The sequence below is a fragment of the Natator depressus genome, chromosome 4 (genome assembly GCF_965152275.1).
Source record: "Natator depressus isolate rNatDep1 chromosome 4, rNatDep2.hap1, whole genome shotgun sequence".
NCBI classification, from domain to species: domain Eukaryota; kingdom Metazoa; phylum Chordata; order Testudines; family Cheloniidae; genus Natator; species Natator depressus.
The window spans coordinates 84,456,110-84,478,085 of NC_134237.1; the positions used below are offsets into that span (position 1 = coordinate 84,456,110).

Sequence of the window (21,976 nt, forward strand, 5' to 3'; positions counted from 1 at the left end):
TAACCACTACAAGTGTAGTATAAAGGCATTTTATATGATGGCTTGAAATTTGTACTGTGGCTTGTGAAATGCAGTCTGTGGTGGTTGTCATGGCACATTTGGGAATGTGTGTCTAAATACTTCAGATTTATTGAATGTCCGAGAGAGATTCACAGGTGGTGAACTGACCAAAACTAGCTTGTGTTTCTTGTCCAGGAGCAGATGTCCGATTAAATGTCCATGTACTGGGAGGGGTAATCCACATTATTGAGCATTCCACTGTTAACACTCCTGTTGTGATTTTTTCCCCCCCCCCTCCACTCCCCCACCACGTGCAGGCCCTGGAACAAACTGCATCACTAAAACCACAGGAATACCTAAAAGAAACCATTTGCTACTACCACAAACTTCTGTCATTTATTTTGGGGAAGTTCTATGGCCTGTGTTTTACAAGAGGTCAGACTAGATGATCAATTCATAATGGTTCCTTCTAGCCTTAGGATCCATGAACACTGTAAGTTGCAAGCCTGATACTCTAGTCCTGCTCAGCCAGGACCGGCTCTAGGCACCCGCGAAGCGAGCACGTGCTTGGGGCGGCACAATTCCAGGGGCGGCGTCATTCCGGCCATCCTTTTTTTTGGCTTGGGCAGTTGCGCTCTCGGAGCTTGGGGTGGCAAAAAACCTAGAGCTGTCCTGCGCTCAGCACAAAATCAGTACCTCTTTGCTTTACTCTTTTTGTAATGGGTGGGTGCGTGGGGAAGAAAAGAAGGGGGTGGGTGGGTGCTTGTGGAGAAAACAAAAGCTCAGATACTAAACTGTATAATAACTGTCCATCTATATTGGAAGCAGAGTTCTGGTGCAGCCTCAATTGTTACAGGGGATCACACTTAACTGTAGCATTATTTCAGTGAATTCCTGACTGCTACCTACAATCTCCACAGGGGCCCGATTTTCCTTAATCTCTGAGCATTCTCAGGCTTCAGTTTTTGATGTCATTTCCCAGGTTTTTAAGATTTTTCTTTTTAAATGCTTTATTTTGCTAGTGTAAGCAAAAGAAGCTGCTTTTATGATCTCAAGTCTACCTGTGAAGCAATCAAGTTGACTATTCTGTAGTTTTATGCTATTAGTCTCCGTTGAAACTCCTGCCTTTACAAGCCAGGGAGCAAAGGAGTCAATCTTCTGCTGTAAATTTTGGATTGCAGCCACAAAAGGACAACTGCAGCATTGGGAACCTCAGATGCTGGTCAGATTTCTAGTTGTTTGAAGGAGTCAATGGTTGAATATGGGAAACTCTCTTGGGAGAACCATAGTCAGCTGTACCGTCGCTTGTCCCTCGTTAGTGGATTTTAAGAAATGACCTGTTCTTCGCTGGTGTTGCTGTTAAGGATTTTCTAGTCTTTTTCTCCCTTTAGGCAGTATAACAGCAAGATCATAAAGATCAATAATATATAAATAGGGTGACACAAAATGCTATAAAAGAGCATAACTCGTCTTGAACCGGGGAAAATAGCATTCAAGATAGAAATGAATAATGCAAATTAAAGCCCCAGTCCTGCATCTGAAATCAGGGCTCCACACAGGTGTGGGCATCCAGTGTCCAGGAACATAATACAGGATTAGAGTCTTGTTCAGTAGTATCAGCCGAACAAACAGTCCTGCCTCAGCCAATTTGCATCTTGTTTGCTTTTTGTGTTGTGGATTTTGAGTTAGTCGTAGATCAGAACCAAATGGGTGGAGGTGACAGAAAAGAAGAAAGCTAGTAGCAGTTGGAGCAGATATCAGAAGGGGCAACCCGAGACAACACCTTACTACTGGGGGCACCCCAAGGCCCCACCTACACCCCAAGGAAAACCCCAGATACCTTATCATCCTACTTCTGCCACCATGTCAGGGTCATCCCGTCCCCCCCATTCTGAACTCTGCGGTATAGATTTGGGGACCTGCATGAAAGACCCCCTAAATTTATATTCTACCAGCTTAGGTTAAAACTTCCCCAAGGCACAAATTCCTTTCCTTGTCCTTGGACGATATTGCTGCCACCACCAAGTGATTTACATAAAAATTCAGAGAAGGGTCACTTGGAATCCCTGTTCCTCCAAAATATCCCCCCGCCCCCAGCCTCTTCACCTCCTTTCATGGGGAGGCTTGAGAATAATATACCAACCAATTGCCTTAGGAATGTGAGCACAGACCAGACCCTTTGTCTTCAGGACACTGAAAATCAATCAGGTTCTTAAAAGAAGAAATTTATTTATAAAGAAAAAAATAAAAGAATCACACCTGCAAAATCAGGATGGAAGGTGACTTTACAGGGTAATAAAAAGATTTAAAACACAGAGGATTCCCCTCTGGGCTCAGCTCCACAGTTACAAAAACAGGCATAAAACTACCTCTGTAGCATAGGCAAATTCACAAGCTAAAACAAAAAATAACGCATTTCCTTGCCCTACTTACAATTTCTGTGAATTTAAATGGATTATTCCAGGTATATTTTCAGGAGATGTTGTACCTGCTTGGCTTCTCCCTCCGTCCGGAGAGGGAGCAACAAACAAATCCTCTTCTCCCCCCACTCTTCCCCCGCCCCGATTTGAAAGTATCTTCTTTTCTTATTGGTCAGGTGCCAGCTACTTACAGGTAACCCCTTACAAGATAAGGCAGTTGCTAACCTTCCCTTTATATTCATGACAGTCCCCAAAAGCCCCAGTCAAGATAGTACAGCACAAAAGGGCCCCAGACATACAAGAGGTACTCCCTGCCCTGAAGAGCTTCCAGTCTAACTTTCTCAGCAGGCAGTAGCAGTACACGTTGCCCTTTAACCCAATCAATATATGTATTTTTATTTATGTAAATTAGTTTAGAAAATTCCCCTGTCAACTATCTATAAAATAGGTATATAACGTAGTATTCTCTCAACATGAACTTACAGCTAATGGGTAAGTGAACTATCTAACAGCTATATCAAGGGTTTCCAATAACAAGATGTAGAGGCAGAAACTAAACTCGTATTGTTGCAGAACCCAGAGGAAGGGGAACTATGTGCAGCCTTAACTAGAGCAGGTGAAGTTCTTCAGGGTGCAAATAATCCATGATTCTATGTAGTACGTACACACTTTAGGTTCTGGCAGCAGTAGAAGTCATTTACTTTCATCCTCTACCGTCTCATCACTAGAAACTTTCGATGCATATGAAAAGAGCCAGCTTGAAATCTGTCCCTTATACATTCCGAGAATAGGTCCAGTGGTGGCAAAGTAGTGTCTCCTTCATAATGGTGCCCTGACAGTGTTTCTGCAGGAAAGTCTTCGTGTTCATTCCATCATTTGGCCTCCTTGAAGAGACTGCCAGCATGGATTCCAATTTTGATAGTTTTTATGATGGTGGAAACTTGTCCTCTGCAAACTGCAGTGCGAACATCTGTGTTTCTCTGCTGTTAATATTTGAAGAGTCACATGATCCTCAAATTTTTTTGGTTAAATTTGTATATAAAACGGCTCCCTATCTTTTGTTTTTAATTTAAATTTAACTAATTGGAGGCTTGACATTGGAGGTGAGAAGGATTTTTTTTTTTATTATCTGCCTGACTTTGTTTTGTATATGTGATTAATTTGCAGTGGTTATGACTTTGGCTATCTAATCAAAATCCTGACTAACTCTAATTTACCTGAAGAGGAGCTGGACTTCTTTGAGATACTCCGGTTGTTTTTCCCCGTCATTTATGATGTGAAGTATCTCATGAAGAGCTGCAAAAATCTCAAGGTAAATGATTTGATATCTGGTTCAGAAAAGAATTTTTTAAGACGGCATTTTTTCCTACTGAAAGAACATATATGGCATCTGTTCACTGCCCTGTCCAGTAGTGAGCTCTACCTTGATGGTATTATTTGTTACACACAGTTGACTAGACTAATGGTGGTTTGATATATAAAAAGTTATTGATGAAATGTAAGAGGCAGGGAGGAGCACATATTTTTGTTCTTGTGGCTCCTAGCTATTTAAAAATTACAAACCAATCCCATTTATTGGCAGCATCATAGAACTATGCTACCAAATGATAAACCCATGTTCGGAGGAAGTTACATCTTGCTGTTAACTTCTCAGGCTGTTAGAATTGATGGGCTTGGCCTCTGTGAGCAGGGTATTAATGACACACTCTTGCATCATTCCTCACTGCTCAATCCACGGAGGGGCTGCAGTTATGATAAGGTGTAGTGAAAAGTGACTTTGGTGTGAAGGGATGGAATGGCTAGACCTGCTGGTCGCCGTGTAGGCAAAAATGAGCAATGACAGATATGCTCAGAGCCAACTCATGACTTCTAGAAAAATAGACAGGGTTAGAAACTAACCTCTCAACTCAAGCCAGTTGGGCTATTAATTGGCTTGTTCTATTAGGCATAAAATTTGGAGAAGATTTGATTGGCCTGGAGAATGAATGTGAACTGGAAACAAATGTATGAAGGGAAGGACATCAAAAAGATATGCTGCTGGGATTGTTACAGCCATGCTTGCCAAAGAAGGCCACGTATCTGGACTGGTTTTGAAATGAAAGGGGCACAACTCATCTGAGGCAATAGGTGGCTCGCTGTTTTGATGGAAGGCGACACAGAACACTCTGGGTTTTCTAAATGAGAACACGTGGAAACTGGACACAGACTGACTGACTAATGCAGCCACCTCCTGAGTACAGGGATGGTATGCTACTCTTCATCTCAGAATGCTGAGCAAGTGATTTAGACGATGCTGATGAGCTTGAATTTTGTGAGGCTATGCAGGTAAAGGACATGTATCTTTTAATGAGGATCTTACTGGTGACTGAAGTAAAGAACATAATTTCCACCATCTCCTATGCTAATCAGTCTGCACTGGATGTGGCGAGGAGTGGGTGGGATGGTCTTTTCCAACTATCAGGAAAAGCAAACTAGCCCAGTATCTGGTCAGGAGTTTTGCATCCCAGCAGCAATCCTCACCAGCTGAGTAAAGAATGTTTATTGGGGACCATCTAATTGAAACTGGGTTTCCATTGGGACCAAGAGAAGTAATGAAGTAGTTGGAAAAACTGCAGAAGTCAACAAAATTGTGCACCCTCATGGACTGAAACAAAACCTTTGCTGCTTATATACAGTTGTTTTGTCCCAAGTACTAAATGTGTAATCCACCCTTATGGACTTGTGGGTGGAGTTGACAAATTTAACAGCAGCTGTCATTAGAGCTTTGTGATAATGGCAACTAAACTGCAGACCAATTATGACAGGAGGGGGAGAGATTGGGACTACTCTGTTCCTCCAAACATCATTGCTGAAACAGTCCCATTACTGTCCACAGCAATGAAATGATGCCAACTGTATTGATCTGTCCCAAACTGAGAACAGCTGGTGTGAGTCTTTGGAAGCCAAATCATTAATTACTTGCATGCACTGTTGCCTAAATGAATTTTTTCACTTTTTTTTGTTTAAATCTCTATTAAATTGCAGTGAATTGAATTGTTGTATTGAGGTCCTTTATTGATTGGTGCAAGCTACTCTTGTTGGTCACTTCATTTTATTAGAGACACTTGATTTTCCTAAGACACATTTTGGTGCTGATGGTTAGCCCTGGGGACCGAAACCCGCTCTACAGAATTGTGTGGATGGTGGTTGCAGCCATTCTGTAGAATTACCTCCTGACTCCAGCAGAAATACTACAGAAAGAGTATAGTCACTTGCTGTTGCTCATCTACGGCACTACTCCTACTCTCCATCTTCTGTTGGGTGGGGACCATGGTGCAGCTGTAGCCTGGTGACCAATAGCAATACAGATTCTTCCCTAAAGAGGAAGAATGGTCCAGTGGTTGGAACACTAGCTGGGGACTTGAGAGACCCAAATTCAGTTCCCTACTCTGCCATAAACTGCCTGTGTGACCAGAGGCAAGATACTTAGTCCCTCTGAGCTGCAGTTTCCCATCTCTGAAATGGGAATAGTAATACCTCCCTGCCTGATGAGATGTTGAGGATAAATACGTTAATGATTGCGAGAGGTTCAGATTCTGCAGTAATGGAGGACCAATAAGTACCTTAACTAGACAGGTAGATCCTGACTGAATTTAATGGTGGGGTGGGGCTTGGCAAGCTGCACAGAGTAGTTAACACTCTATACCAATGTCCTGAGATTTGTGGAGTTGGGCTTGTATTCCCCATTGATCTTGGGCCATCATCCGTGGTGATGTGGTTACAGAATTAACCACAAGCTGCTAACCTGTCTGTCTCAAAGGAATGATGCATCTGAAATATTTTGTTTTTTCCTTCTTGTGGCTATTTATATCTAAGGGGAGGGAGGCTATGTTTTGACCTACAGTTTATAAAGCGTTTTTGGTTCTCAAGGTTATATTAAAAACCTTTTGATCAGCACTGCCTTAATCTGAAGTTTAAAAAAAAAAAATGACTTAGAGAAGAAAGGCTCTGTATCCCATAATTAGTCTCCAGAGAGATCCAGTGTTTCCCTTGTTTTTCCAACAGTTGTAAACTATTTGGTGTGACAAACTTTTAGGCACCCTTTTTGGAAAATTTTGGCCAATATCCACAACCAAAGGTGATGCTTTTACCCTGTCCTGAATTTTTTTTCTAGATCAGTGTTACACACACTGCAGGGGCTGGAATGTAATATTTCCACATTTTTTCTTTTTCTTTGTAACAGGTAGATTTAAGACCTATGACATTCAAGCTAAGTTAGAATTGGTAGGTGTGCTGTCTCACTGCTATCAGTACCCAGTAATGAGAGAAGTGCTCTTCAGCTACTGTCTAGTCAGGCGGGCATGTGGCTTAAAAGGGATGAGTGTGGGTTTTAAGAGGGCCCAGTTTTTAATGAGGCATGTTTCTAATAGCAATCCATGTTAATGCTATGGGAACTGCTGAAAATGTCTATTCAGCAGCTCAGGTGTTCCCCCTTCTTCCCTCCTACCCTTGTCCTCATGGTGCTTATTTAAAAAGGGGAAGTTAGGTAATAGTGTGAGTTGAAATGCATGCAAAATTCAGATTTGTAGCACAAACCAGCAAAAATGGCAAAAGTCAGAGAGACATTGTCACGCTATAAAATATTTAAATTACCCCACACATTTTCTTATCTGTCACATTAACACCTTACATAATTAAAATGGAAATAATTTTTAAAATGTAGTTTTCACTACCTTACACTGTCTGCTCGTTTTTCACATGTTGGATGATTTAAAATAAACTAGTTAGTTTCAATGTCAGGTTCTTATGCCCTAGCACAATTCTGTAGTGTTTGGCTTGCAGATGCCACTTGGGAATTAATAAAGTTTCCATTTGAATTAAAAAAAACAAAGTACCTACTCATGGAAACATCCTTGTTGGCTGTAACATTCATAGTTCTTTTGAACAATCTGCATTTGGGGCAAATTTGACTTGGTTAAAGTTCAATCTTTAACTTGCATTATTTCACCTCAGCCTCTTCTCCCTCTCCCAAAATGGTACATGGTCAATGGAATTCAAATACTATATGTTCCCTTTTTAATATTAAAAAGAACTTGCTTTGTGCTAGCTTCATTCCTGTCTTTGACTACTTCTGTGTTTTGGTTTCCTTTTTTTTTCAGATGTAAAAAATGTAGTGCAGGCTAAAAGCATTTTGATGCTGTTCCTAGTTTCAACCTATTGCTGGCAGAGTAGTGATCCAAAGCAGTCTGCCTGACACACACTTTCACTATGCAGTATAGTGTTTCAAAAATTATTGTAAGGTAACTGATTTTCTCCCAGTTGTACAACCCTTTAAAGAGCGGTACCTCTGCAACATAGTCTTGCACGTACCATAACTATATTGTCCCATGGGGATCAGTTTAGCTAAGATTACACTAACCTGTCTGAAGCTGAACTGATCTGCAGAGAGGCTGCTTCTGCTTGTAGCACCACTATCGCTTTCGTGACACTAAAATGAATGGGCGGAATTCATCAAAACCTGTTTTGGGGATAGTTATAGGAGATGCTGCTAATCTTATGGAGAAACTGGAGTAGGGATAGTCTGATTTGTTCAGTTGTGTGTTGTTTTTTATTATTTATTTTTTATTTGTCCGTGAAAGTCTTTCGGGCATTTTCATTCTGTGGACCATTTCTCAAGATAGGACTCATATCATTGGCAGCTCTCCTCCCAATCTCTCACCTGCTGCGCAACTGTAGTGTTATGAAGTTATATGAAAAAGTAGTGCTAGGGCAGGGTAAAGGAGTGAAGATGAAAATAAACGTGGTTTGATTAAATGGATACAGCTGCTTGGTTAGTTCCCCTCCCGTATTGTAAATTGTGCTATTTGTTTCCTCTCCCTGGATGTAGGACTTATATTTATTAGTTCCAAACCTTCCCCCATTGCCCACAACCCCTAAAGACTCTGATTTCTCCTAGTGCTTTGCTTTGGTTCTGTGTGTATGCACTACCTTGTCTATTTTGAGATTTTCTCCAAATTTGATTCAGTTGAATTTACACCAAAAATACACCCAGTAAAAGGACATGAAGGCGCTGTGCTTAGTTGGTCAAAAAGCTTCTGGAAGTCACAAGTTCCCCACTGGGCTGCAATTAACAGGAAGAAAAATTGCTTGAAGACTGAAGGATGCTTTACTGTTGTTAGATAAGATGTGTAGACCACCAATGAACCATGCCCTACAATTAGAGAATCTCTGTAGAGCAGTTCCCAATTTTGAGCCCTATGTTTACTTGCTACACTCAGTGTCTAAAAGCTGTCCTTTTTGTACATGGGCTGTTTATATATATGTATGTGTGTATGTGTGTGTGTGTGTGTGTGTATCGAAGGGCTTTCAGCACAGATGTGGCTTAAAATGTTTTCTTCAAAAAATACACTCAGTAGCACAGTGCCTGTTTTTTGTGTGCTTATGGTATCTAATATCTTCTTGAACCTGGTTACGGTGCAGTTTACATTACTTTTTACACAGATGTTTCATTTACTCTTTTATGGCAGTTAATAAAACAAATTAAAACATTGTTAAAGGTCGGTTGAATGTTAGCTTTTTCACTTTGTTCTTTTTTCCCCCTCTTGAATTTTACAACTTCACCTGGGTTCAGGGTTCTCCATTAATTCCTAAGGTAGACCATTTTCCTGGATTCCCTCTACTTTAGATGCTTTGAAGTTTTGTGGGGCAAGCGCAGAACCCTGAGCTTAGGTGGTGGCAGGTAAGTGAAGGAAAAAACTGTGTTTTTAAATGAAAGCTAATTCCTTTCAAGACAAGTTGGAGTGCACATGTTTTGTAGTGATTTGGATCTTAAATTGCTTTATGTTTGAATTACCATTGTTCACGTTTAAATTCTAGCCCTATTAGAAAAGTAGGGAGTTAAAGAAACACCTTGATTTCTGAAACTGTCATTCAGCAGCAGCATCAATCCTTTCAGTTTAGTCAATGTAATACTTGAAGGAATTGCCTTGTTCAGTAGTAATTCCTTCAACTTTAATTGGCTGCTGTGCCGAGGCTTATTAGGTCTAAGACAGTCATTAATACTTGAAAGTGCTTGATACTTAAAGCCTGAATGAAAAGCTTGGCTTTTCCAAGTGTGTGCTGGTTGTATATCTCTACTATAACCGCTATTGTGCTAAGCTAAATATATACAAATGGTGGTTGAATAGACTTCGTTATGCAGAATTCTAGTGCTACTATTGAATGATCTGACTTCATAATTATTATCCCCGCTTTGACTGTGTAATGCTCCTTCCTTTTTCAGGGTGGATTGCAAGAAGTCGCAGAGCAGTTGGAGCTGGAAAGGATAGGACCACAGCATCAGGCAGGATCTGATTCTTTACTCACGGGAATGGCCTTTTTCAAAATGAGAGAAGTAGGTGTCCATATTGCTTTCTGTTGTAGTTTATGTGGATGAAAGTAATCTGCTTTAGTAGTCAATATTGACTACTGTTCACGCTTATGAGATGTGCTAGAACCATTGACCCACCAAAGCCAGTGGCAGTATAACAAATTTTCAGAAGAAGTAAGAGAAATGGATGAGAGGGCATCAATTCTGTGACAAAGGGCAGAGTCTATGATGGGCATTCCCATGCAAAGTACAATCTACCACCAACAAATCCTTTCCTTTCCTTTCCTTTCCTTGTTTTGGTTTGTGTGTGCACTTAGTGAGGGGATGTCTCTACACGGTTCTCTCTCTCCTCCTTCCTCCCCTTGCTGGTGCTGTTCCTTCCTGTAGTCTGTGGGCCTTCATCTTCCACGGCAGGGAGCCCCAGCTACCTGAGCCTATCGTCCACTCCCTGGGTCTTCTGAGAGATTGAAGCAGGTGGCTCAGGCCACTCTGTCGGTGCTTCTGTTCACCACCACCTCCTCCAGCTGAAAAGTCATACATTCTTCTTTCCATAGTGTCCCTATGGGTGCTTCATATCAGGATGTGCAGTCACCTTTTCATCAGCATTTTCTGCACATCCATGCCTACGTCCTAGATATCCTTGTGTCTGGTATGAGGGTATATGGGAGGACCAGACCTGTCACCTCTCCAGGTCCTTCTCAACTGCCTGTGCCTTGAGACAGAGCATCATGTCAGTTAGACACACAGCTTACTGTCTCTCTCGCTTAATCTTTCTCTCTTCTTTCTGGTATTGTCTTTTATTTAGAAGTTTGTGCTCTTCCTCCCCCACCCCACCTTCTTTGTTTGCCCAATCTGGGCCTTGTCTTTTCACTGGCCTTGAACCATAGTCTCGAGTATGGATTATGCCTGAGAGCCAGGGCTTCAAACCCTGCCAGACTTGGCATAAATATTTCCCCCTCAGTGACAGACATTCAGGCTGCCTCCACTGCCTGGGACAGATATATGTCCCCTCCAAATGAAAGAGCTGCTCTGGATTTAAAAGCAGATCTAAGAAATTGAGGGACAACTTCAAGTCCTCATAAGAGAAGGTCAGACAATTGCCAAGCTCTCTCTACAGGCCTCTCTCAGTATCGCCAATACAGCTGCATGTTCGATGGCTACAGCAGTAGTCATGTGCCAAGCTTCTTGGCTGCGCTCCTTCGTATGGCAGCTAGGGATCAACTTAGGGTAAAGGCACAAATATTTCTCGCCTTGTTAAGATGTGAGGAGTGTCCACGCTAGCTTTTACAAATGTGTGGCATACCTCGAGTTACTGGCAATCCATTAACTTAGTGTACCAGTTCACTGAAGATGAATCTTGTAAGTCTCTTGCACATCCCTAGGACTGCTTTGTGGCTGGGGGGAGAAATTGGTTGCTGTTAATGTAATGTGTTTATTTTTCACACAAGAGCATGTGTTAAAACATTGGCACAAGAAACTTCTCTTTTACCAGTGTGTCTGTAGTCTGGCCTCATGCTACAGACTTGTGGTTCTCATTTAATATGCAAAAAGTGTTCACAGTGGCAACCCTCATCTTTAACATTTTAATCCAAGTGACCTTCACTTGGATTAAGTTGGAGCATTGAATGCTGGGATGTGTAGCTTCTGAAGTCCATGTTGCCATATGAAGGAGGAGGCAGCTGCATGCCTCTGGCAAATATTGTTTCATTCTAACCCTTACTGCACATCACACAGTCTCCATGTGGTTAGGCTCGCATTAGTGTGATTGGCAGGGCACAGGCTAGAGCTGCAGGGCTGGACTGATCTTTTTCTGGTAAGATCCAAGCATGAGGCACACTGGTACTGTGCAAGTTTCCCCACAGTACTCCAACTCCTCCTTTGAGCTCAAGCTTTACATGGGATCTAAAACAACGAAGGGGGAAAGGGGAAAAGTGAATAACATCCATATCTTTCTCAGTTCACAGGGTGTGATACTACATTTAAATGTGATTTGAGAGAAAAGGTCCAAACCCATGAAAATTCCCCTAATAATAAAGTGCAGCCAACTTGCATTCTTCAGTTACTACCACTGTAACTTGTTACATTTTCACTAACTACTAGAGCTTAGCTGGGAGCAATAAGAATCTGAGTTTTCTAATTAAAATGAGGCGTGATCTCACTGTTTTTATAAAACAAGCAAAGATTTTTAATTCTATTGTTCAGACCTTCATAGGAGCTTTGAAAATTTTTCTCCTCTATTGACTCTTGCACTATTTTATTTGGGAAATGGTGAATTTTATGTTTGTATTTTGAATGAATCATATCAACAAGTCTTTTTGCTTTGCTAACTTAGGTTTTTGTCCTAAAACACACGTAATCTTTCACCAGTATTCTTTTAGCTCTGGAAAAGTTGTTTATTGATTTCTGATATAGAACCAGCAGGAGGAGCACAACTTTCTGGTCTGGCTTTTAAGTGCCACAAAAGAGGTCATTGATCTCTCTCCTTTTCTCTCCCAGTCTAAAAGATACTTTGCTTCTTGATGCTGCCCCCCGGGGGAATTTTTTTTAGAAAAGCTAGTGGTGGGCTTTTTAAAGACTTTAAATTTAAAAAAAAAAAAAAAAAAAAAACCACCCCAAAAAGTAAAAGTGCCCTTAGGCAATTCCTGGAATTCACTATCCTACATGCAGGAAATGCTGCTCTAGGCAAATCCAAGTTTTTTGGGAGAAGAGAGGGTGGATGACTTTAAATAATGTCTTGACTTTCCTGCCTGCACTCATCCTGTCTCCCTTAATTTGTTGTGTGAGCTCTCTTCTCTTCATATTTACTCTATGCCCTTTCTCTACTTCTTCATCTTTTAGCTCTCCTGTAATTTTGTAAAGTGCTGCATCCATGCATTATTTATTCAGTTTTTATTTTAGCTTTGCCAGTTTCTCGTTACAGGGAGAGGATTTGTTTAAAGGTGAAATACATGTATTTGCATCTTCCTGCATTCCCAAAACTTCATCATGGATGCTGCAGCCATGTTCAAGCAATAGGAAATTAATGCCCCTGAATGTAGACTGGGATTTAAAGTAGATAATGGTGGATAAAATCTTTAGGAAAAACTGGTTTAGTTAGATTTACACCCCATTTAAACATTCAGTATATCTTGAAAACCACACTGAGTAGTGTGTGGTGCTTAATTAGGAGGGGTGAAGGAGAAGGCCCACCAAACTCACTTACAAAGAGATATTGTTCTGTTGCATTTATAAGACACAAGGCTCTAATTCTTGGGTTAAAATAGACTCCTGAGACTTCTAGAGTTGTCACCATTTACCACTGATCAAAATAAGGGAAGATGCATTGAAGGGCTAATATTCTTTCTCTCATGGCCAAGAACACTTCAGTGCCAAGAGTCACTTAGTTATTTTGGTTTAGTTTCACTTACATGTGGAGTATGAAAATTCAGACTTTTACAAAAGCCTGACAGTATTTGATCTCATTAAGACTCTTATTCTTCAGTATTGATTTTGTCTTTTTTTAACTCCTTTTTAGATGTTCTTTGAAGATCACATTGATGATGCCAAATATTGTGGTCACTTGTATGGCCTCGGTTCTGGTTCTTCCTATGTACAAAATGGCACAGGGAATGCATATGAAGAAGAAGCCAACAAACAGTCATGACATGAAATGGGAGGTCATCTTTTCTGAGCTCTGTGTGCTTGTATATAGGTTTTATCTCTGGTTGAATCCCTTGGACAATTAGGCTCCCCCCCACACTTCTCAGCACACTTTATTTTCTGCCTTTCTATGTACTAAATCTGACTGTTCCTATCACAGATCTGATCTTGATATGTTGAATTTTCTGAGTTAAATTTGGCCTTTGTACCTACCCAATCTGTAAAGAAGCATGTGTAGGATCAGCGTGGCAGAGAGAAGGGGAAAGCTAAATCATAATGAATATTCTGATAAACTTACCTAGTTGGTCTTAGTTTTGTTTTTTTCCCCTTCCCCCCAAATTAACTAGCACTGATTTGTAACTAACTTCCCTGTTTCATGTCTGTCCCTTCCAGTATGCTGGTGTTTTAGCTATTCAAGATTGCGGACCATCAAATTTGCACTTTAGAGAGTGACTCTGACTCAGATCCTCTGTTTTATCTGAAGTATTGGGGGTTTTTGCCCTGAGCTAGAAAAATAAGTCTGCCAACTTTAGCAACTTCACACTGTATTCCTTGGTTTTTGAGCCTGCAGAACATAACACATTCACTGCATAACAACGTTTGTTTGTTCAAGCAAAACAAACTACTGAAATCTTAGTAACTGCTGTTATCTTACTGGTGTTCAGTCTTCCAAGCACATCCTTCCTGCGCATATCAGCTTCTAATTGGCCTGCTGCTTTAAAGCCACTCTGTGATGGAAGAAAATGTTTGAAAACCAGCTTTACACCCTTCAGGAAAAATTGAGAGACTTACTTTTGTATTTTTGCCATTGAGCTGAAAATCTGAGGATATTGGAACTGCAGTGGTTCTATTATGGCACACTTCCCTGGATTCAGTTCCTAGCTTTTATTCCAGTAATGTATTACCTAAATATTTTTTATTTTTTAAAGTCATATTTATTATGTACTTGATTTGATGATTTTTGCAAGTGAGTTTAGTTAAGGATAAAACCCAAAGACGTGAAGTAAACTTTATATTGAATGATTAAATTAGAACGAAGATAAATTGTGCTTTTGTAGTTGCTACAAAGACAGATGGTACAGATATATTTGTTGTAAAACAACAAAATATAAATTACTTATAGCTAATAAAGTTACCTGAGGAGTGTAATGCTAGTTTTATTTTTTGAGTGTATCTTAGCAATATATTTTATATATATTGTTTTAAAGGACTGTAATGTACTTTAACCATGCATAGCAGAGCAATTGTGCAGGAAGACTTTTTTTGGGATTGAATAGCTAAATACTAGCCTGAAATGATGGAATGCACGCCTCAGTGTGAGTGCGTTATCTTCACTGAAATCAATATTTGCAAATGTTCGCCAAATTGATCTGTTTACCTTGTACTTTAACACATTCTTTTTTCATTAAGTTACAATAATATAACTGGGTGGTCCTTTTTAAAACAAGAACAAATTATTTGCATAACAGAGGATATTATTTGTTTTTAAAGCTTTTGTAAATAAAGGCTTCAGAAATGTTTTCTTACATATCTACAGACTGGTAGTTTTGTTCTGAAACCTTTACTGGAATGTATATTGTACCCCATTCAGTCCCTGTATACTTCCTGTTCCACTATGCGTACTAATTCATCTTTCTGGTGTCTGAAAGAGCTTTTAACAGCTCCCAAGTGGTGCCAGCACCAGCTTATTTCTGCCAATTGAGAGCATAGCAGGAGTCTGTTTCTGTGTCCAAATTATTTCACTGCTGTTAGCCTAATTTACGAGTGTGTGGGTACAACTACCCAATTAAGTTTCTCTCTTCAGGTATCTAGAGACTGTCACTCTAAGAAGTTGTGCTGGATCACTCTTTATTTTGACCTCTGAGTCAGATGGGCATAGATAAGGACACTGTTGGCATTTAACAAATAAACATAGGTGTGTATCTTTAGGCCCAATCCTGCTTTCATTTGAATATCCAAATCACCTGATGACTTCAGTGGGAGTTCAGAGTATACTAGGAATGCAGGATTGGGCCCTTTGAAGGTCTGAGGTACTTTTGTCAGACAGAAGCTGTTAAGATTTAAAACACTATGATGGGATTATATGTGGTAATGCTTTGAGGGAAAACTAGTTTTTATGTGAATTTTTTTATATTCGGTTAACTTTTGTTTTGAAGGATCTTCTCAGCTGTAGATAAAAGGGACTTTGCTAAGTTTTTGAAATATTCCTTGGTGGTTTGTGGTGGTAGACATTTCTGCTCTCTCCCTCTCCTTCACAATGGGAAGGGTCTTATGAATAATTTGTGTGTTTTGGAACAAGACCATGTGAAATCAGGATTCAGTTTTATCAGTGAGAGAAAACTCTTAAATGGCTTTGATCCGCCCACATACTTAAGAGCTGTCATCGCACACAGTCCCAGCTATAGAGCATGTATTTAGGTTCCTTTTGCAAAGTTAACACAAAGGAGGTTTAGTTTCTAACAAGGAGCTATTTAACCTGGGGAGGAATATCAGTTTTTTTAATTTGAAACAAGTTAGTCCAATTTTAAAGGTGGACATGGTGATGTCTTTGTGGAGATAAATCCATATACATACTTTAAATTGAACTGCTCCAGAAATGTAGACACGTGCCTCCTTATTCTAAGGCCAAGAATTCTCATCATGTCCCTGCTACCTCCCAACCTCCTCGAAATCTGTTACTAGATAGCCTTGTTTGTTGTTCACATTTCCTTTGACGTAAGCCTATTTATTTGTTGCGCCTAATGTTCCTTTTCTTGTCACTTGCATTTTGGCTTCTCTGGTCAGCTGTGTCTAACTCTTTGGGCACTGGTTTATGTGTTAGAGCTAAGTAGGTGCTGGGTGGCGTGATGGCTAAAGAGATAAGCTCCATCAGATATTCAAGAAATTCAGCAAATGATTGAGAACTTAGTGTTTTTCTTTGAGTGATTGTCCACACGGATTCAATATGTGAGTGAGAGGATTCTTTTAGCAGCAGGTTCTGTTGGGGCCAAGCCTGTGCCCTAGGTGTTTGTGCATCTCCTGTCTATGGCAGAGCAGGCCAAACGGTTTCTCTTTACCACCTGTGACAGCAAGATGAAAGCCTTGCAGTTGTCCACTTTCTTTGCACATTGTGATTGTTTTAATTCTTTTTTTTATTACCATTGTCAAAATACTTATTATTCAGTTACCCTAAATGGCTCCCCTTACAGGAGTACTAGCATTATGGCAGAAGCCAAGTTAACTGGGACTTAAGGCCTGTCCCTCATGTGACACTGCAATGCTTATTGATGATGGGTACTCCTGCTCCCTGCTTTGTCTTGGAGAAGGACATGTCCCAGAGTGATGTTCCATCTGTTTGCTCTTTCTCCAAGTGAACTCAGAGTGAGGGAAGCCCCTTTGAAGCTGTTTCTACGAGAGCAAATGGATGCAAGCCATCTCAGATGCCGAGAGGAGAGCTGCAGCCAGGCCTCTACTGTCCAGTTAGACTCTCTGTAAGTGTGTTGGTGAGCAGTGATTCCACCCTGAGCTCTTGGGCCACATCTACTCAGAGGCCCCACTCATCTGCCACTACATCGGCATCGATGTCTGACAGGCAGAAAGGAGCACCGTTCCAAAGATAAGCCCAGACACAGGTTGCCGTCCCTGGCACCTGGCAGAGTGAGACAGAAGGGTCAGCAAGGCCATGACTCATCCTGGGTTCATTCACCTGAAGACCCTGAGAAGGTCCATTCCATTGTCCTGGTACAGACTCCCAGTGGACAGCGCTGCTCTCTGTAGCAACCCTTCAGCATTTACCCCGACACTGATTTTCTTGGTACTCAAGCCTCAGCACCAAGTGCCTCTGTGATAGTAGCCCCAGTACCATACACATTGGTACCCACTACCTTGGAACCAATTATGTCTGCATCTAAACCATATACAGTGTTCAGTGATTTTAGCTGTGGGCACAGTGCCAGAGTTGTCTCTTCCAAAAAATTAAGGAAGGTGATAGCTAAACCCCCAGCCTTGGAGTCACTGGTATGCTGGGGTAGAGAAGTATTCCCAGTACCAACCTCCTCCGTGGAGACAGAGTACACCTGACAGAAGTGCCTCTCCCTTAATGGAGGTCTAGTCCTTTTCCTCCTCCTCCTCCTCCTCTGCTGAGCATAGCAGAGAATCATCTACCACTTGCCCACCATCCCCTCCCTTGATAGCCATCTGGGAGTCAGGAAGGGATTGTAGGAAGGAGTCTGTGAGAGGTAATAGAAGTCTAGGCTTCACGGGGATCATAATATCTGTACCATTCTCGGTTTCTTCCACCTCAATATTCCTATCCATACTAGTTTGGTTTTACTGGTGTGCAGCCGTACTCCAGGAGACTTGCTTCATCCCCTGTCTGCAGGGCAGGATTGCCCTTCCTGAAAGGCAAATCAAGCCAATTAAGGGAGGAAGAGAGTTGAAGTACATCATCAGCTACCAGAGGAAGTGAAGCTGATCTCTGCTATAATCTCATCCTCCTCTGAGAGAGTGTCCACCTAAATTGGTCTCAGCTGAGTTTAATGAATTCCAGGACCTGATGAAGTGCATGGCAGAAACTTTGGATATACCCCTGGAAGTAGTCAAACAGCTTGTGTTGGTGTTCTCGAACATTTAATATTCTTTTACAACAGGGAAACAAATCTAGTCTGTTCATAAAGGTCTACTGGAGCTTGCAAGAACTGTCTGGCATACACCTGCATCTATCCCAGCCAAGTCAAAGGAGCTGACGGGATGTACCAGGGCCCTCCTAAAAGTTTTGAGTATTTCTATTCACATCCAACACCAGGTTCTCTCATAGTGGTAACAGTTCAGGAGAAATCAAAACAGCAGAATCCTCGTATGTCCATACTTAGAGAAGAGAACCCAAACAAATTGTCCCTGTTCAGTGACGAGGTGTATTTGTCGGCTAGTCTCCCGATGAGGCTAACAACGTGGCCCTTCTCTCAAAATATAACTACCTATAAAATGAGAAGCTTGTCCTAATTTTAAAAACTCTGTAAAGAACACCAGGATGACATGAAGCCTATCGTGGTGGAGGGACAACTGACTGCCCATAGATCATTACAGGCTGTGCTAGATGTTTGACACTATGGCACATGCAATGACCATTGCAATAGCCACGAGGGGTTATCATGGCTTCAGTCCTTGGCCATTTCCAGGGAGGTATAGGCAACAGTGAGGACCTCCCATTTGAGGGTAACAAACTGTTCGACAATGGAACAAATGAGGCCTTCCGCTCCTCAAAAAATTCACCAGCAACTGGGCTCTTTGGGCCTCTGTTCCAACCTCTAGAAGAAAGCAGTCATGCCAACAACTGCCCTGCCAACAGTGCCCCGCTGTAGGAACATCTCCCTACCAATACAGAGTCCTGCCCTTTGATCTTTCTACAGTATCAAGGGTATTCAAGAATGGAGCAATAGTGGCAGCTCATCTACGGAGAATCCAGGTCTGTCCTTACCTCAGTAACTGGCTGACTTGTGGAAGATCACCGCAGCAGGTGACCGACTCTAGTCAAGTAATTCTAAATATTTCTGCTTTACTAGGTCTCAAAATCAAGACAGAAATCCACATTGATTCCAACTCCGAGTGTAGAGTTCATAGGAGCACTGTTAGACTGAAGGTCAGTGAGAACTCACTTTCCATGAGAGATTCCAAACTAACCAGGTCTTACCAATGAACTAAAAGCTCATCCAAAGATACCAATGAAAACATACCTTAGACTTCTAGGACACGTGGCCTCATGCATTTATGTTACACAATATGCCAGACTTCACCTATCCTGCATGAAAGGGTGGCTAAAATCTGTGTATCTATCCAGCATTCACCACATGAACATGATGGTCACAGTCCCACAAGAAGGCATTTCCTCATTAAACTTGTGGAAAGATCCTCTTCACGCATTCAATGAAGTATCCTTCTCTACAGCTTTGTTTGCCAAATTTCTGATGACATCTGGCTCCACTCAGGGATGGGGGCACCTTTAAATTCAGGGCCTGTGGTTCCATCATTAAGCTTGCCTCCACATAAACATTCTAGAGCTCAGACTGATCCTGGCATGCAAAGTATTCTTGACTCCTCTTCGGGGATCCACAGTAAAAATGTGGACAGTCAATGTCACAGCGATAGATCGTCAACAGGCAAGTGTGGATGATCTTGCTCCCCATCTGTCAGGAAGTCACATGTTTATGGGATTGGTTCTTCCAAACCAAATCACACTGGTGGGTCTTCACCTTCCTGGCCTTCAGGACATCTTGGCAGATCAACTGAGCAAGCAATTCTCTGACAACCACAAGTGGTCTCTCAAAGACTCAGTCCTACAGAACGTCTTTCAGAAGTGGGCATTCCCAGAAATAGACCTGATTACCACAGATCAGAACAAGTGTCAGATATTCTGCCCCAGAGGGGTCACAGCCCAGTCCTGGTATTGAGATTTGATTAACATTTCAGCAACCCCCTCCCCCATCTGCTGTGTCCAAAACAGTCTCTCGGAATAGTCCAGACCAATGTTAGTTGGATGAGGTTCAGAACAGTTTGCTCCAAGGCAGGAAACCTTCAACCAGACTGACTCTTATAAAGCTAAATAGGAAAGGGTTTCTATTTGGGCATCTCGGCACCAGCTTTCTCCCTTGACATCACCAATTTTCAGTAATACTGGACTGTTTGCTATTCCTGAAACAATTTAGATTTTCCATCAGCTCCATAGGGATCTATCTAGCAGCAATAGCTGCACCCTCCTATCTAGAAAAGTGGGTCTCAACCAGGGGTATGCATGCCCCTGGGGGTACATAGAGGTCTTCCAAGGGGTACATCAACTCATCTAGATATTTGTCTAGTTTTACAACCGGCTACATGAAAAAGCACTAGCGAAGTCAGTACAAACTAAAATTTCATATGGACAATAACTTATTTATATTTCTGTATATACTATACACTGAAATGTAAGTACAATATGTATCTTCCAATTGATTTATAATTATATGGTAAAAATGAGAAAGTAAGCAATTTTTCAGTAATAGTGTGCTGTGACACTTTTTCATATTTGTATGTCTGATTTTGTAAGCAAGTAGATTTTTAGTGAGGTGAAACTTGGGGGTACGCAAGATAAATCAAACTCCTGAAAGGGGTACAGTAGTCCTGAAAGATCCACTGATCTAGAGCATTACTGTATTTTCCCTACCATACATATTAAGGTTCCTGAAAGGTCTCATCTGTGGTTTTCCCCACAGCTGGGGAGCTCCCTCCTCTCTCTTGGGATCTTCATATTAGCAGGGTTGATGAGTCCTCCCTTTTGAGCCCTAAACAACTTGTTCCCCATGCCACCTTTCTGGTGGCCATTACATCAACTGGAACGGTAAGGGAAATTCAGGTCAAGTCCTCCTTATACAGTGTTCATAAAGACAGATTTAATCTGTGACCTCACTCCACGTTTCTGCCCAAGGTTGTCTAAATTCCATATAAAACAATCCATTTACCTCTGGGTTTTGTTTCCTAAGCCTCTTCACACACTTGATGCCGTAAGGTAGTTTTACTGAGACAAACAATAAACAGGAATCCCTGAGGACAGCATATTTCTAAGATCCATGGTAATGTAGGGCAGTGATCTCCAACCTTTTAATGACCAAGATCACTTTTTAAATTTAAGGGCAGGATCTACCCCGCCCCTTCTCCAAAGGCTCCCCCCCCCTCCCCCGCTTTCCTCCACCCTCACTCACTTTCACAAGGCTGGGGTTTGGGAGGGGGTGTGGGCTCTGGGCTGGAGCTGAGGGGTTTACAGTGTGGGAGGGGGCTCTGGGCTGAGCCTGGGGCTAGGGGTTGGGGTATAGAAAGGGGTGTGGGCTCTGGGCTGGGGCAGAGCGTTGTGGTGTGGGGTGTTGGCTCTGGGAGGGGGATCAGGGCTGGGGTTGAGGTGCAGGAGTGGGTTTGGGGTGCTGGCTATAATGACCCAAGCCAATGCAATAGCAGGTACACTTCAATTGTACACCCAGTGTATTATTTGAATGCAATCTTCCTAACTTTTTCACCATTTAACTAATTGTGTGCCCATTAAGCATACTTACACTGATGTTGCTAGCTTTCATATAATGTGGGTCACCTTGAAAGCTGCCTTTGCTGCAATGGGTGCATTTGTGAAGAAAAGTTATATGGGCAAGTTAGACTCAGTCATATGAAGTCAAATGGAAGAATAATTTTATGCTCACTTGGTACACTATATTAAATATAGTCTAACTGTGCATTTGACATCTACAGAAGTTAAATCCTATTGATTGAAAATTCAATGTTCCGTTTTGTAACACTGTGTAGAGCTATAGTGTTTTAATGTATAGCCCTGTTTGTGCTGCCAATTGTTCGGGTATGGTATGGTAGAGAGGACTATTTTAAATGTAAGCCAGCATTGAACTTTCTCTTCACATTCAGAAGGAAACCACTATCCTCCTGTGTGTGTCTGACACGGTTCATAGAAAAGGAGAATGGAGTAAATTGATAGGGTATATGGAGGTGCAACCACAAAAGTTCAGAAAGTAGATGGTTTTCCTCAACCATGCTGTATATTAATGTGCAGTTTAAAAAGAAA

At 41.5% G+C, this 21,976-nt stretch overlaps 2 protein-coding genes across 2 annotated transcripts in view; one reads left to right on the forward strand and one right to left on the reverse strand.

Moving 5' to 3' along the window:
• Window positions 1–14,874, forward strand: part of CNOT7 (CCR4-NOT transcription complex subunit 7) — a 29,645-nt gene extending 14,771 nt beyond the window's left edge. The window contains exons 5-7 of the mRNA XM_074951341.1: window positions 3,588–3,732; window positions 9,682–9,792; window positions 13,283–14,874. Coding sequence (XP_074807442.1) covers window positions 3,588–3,732; window positions 9,682–9,792; window positions 13,283–13,411 — 385 coding nt within the window. The 3' untranslated portion in view covers window positions 13,412–14,874. The remainder of the gene's footprint in view (window positions 1–3,587; window positions 3,733–9,681; window positions 9,793–13,282) is intronic.
• The window catches only part of ZDHHC2 (zDHHC palmitoyltransferase 2), a 105,546-nt gene that overhangs the window by 1,906 nt on the left and 81,664 nt on the right, over window positions 1–21,976 (reverse strand). The window lies entirely within an intron of this gene.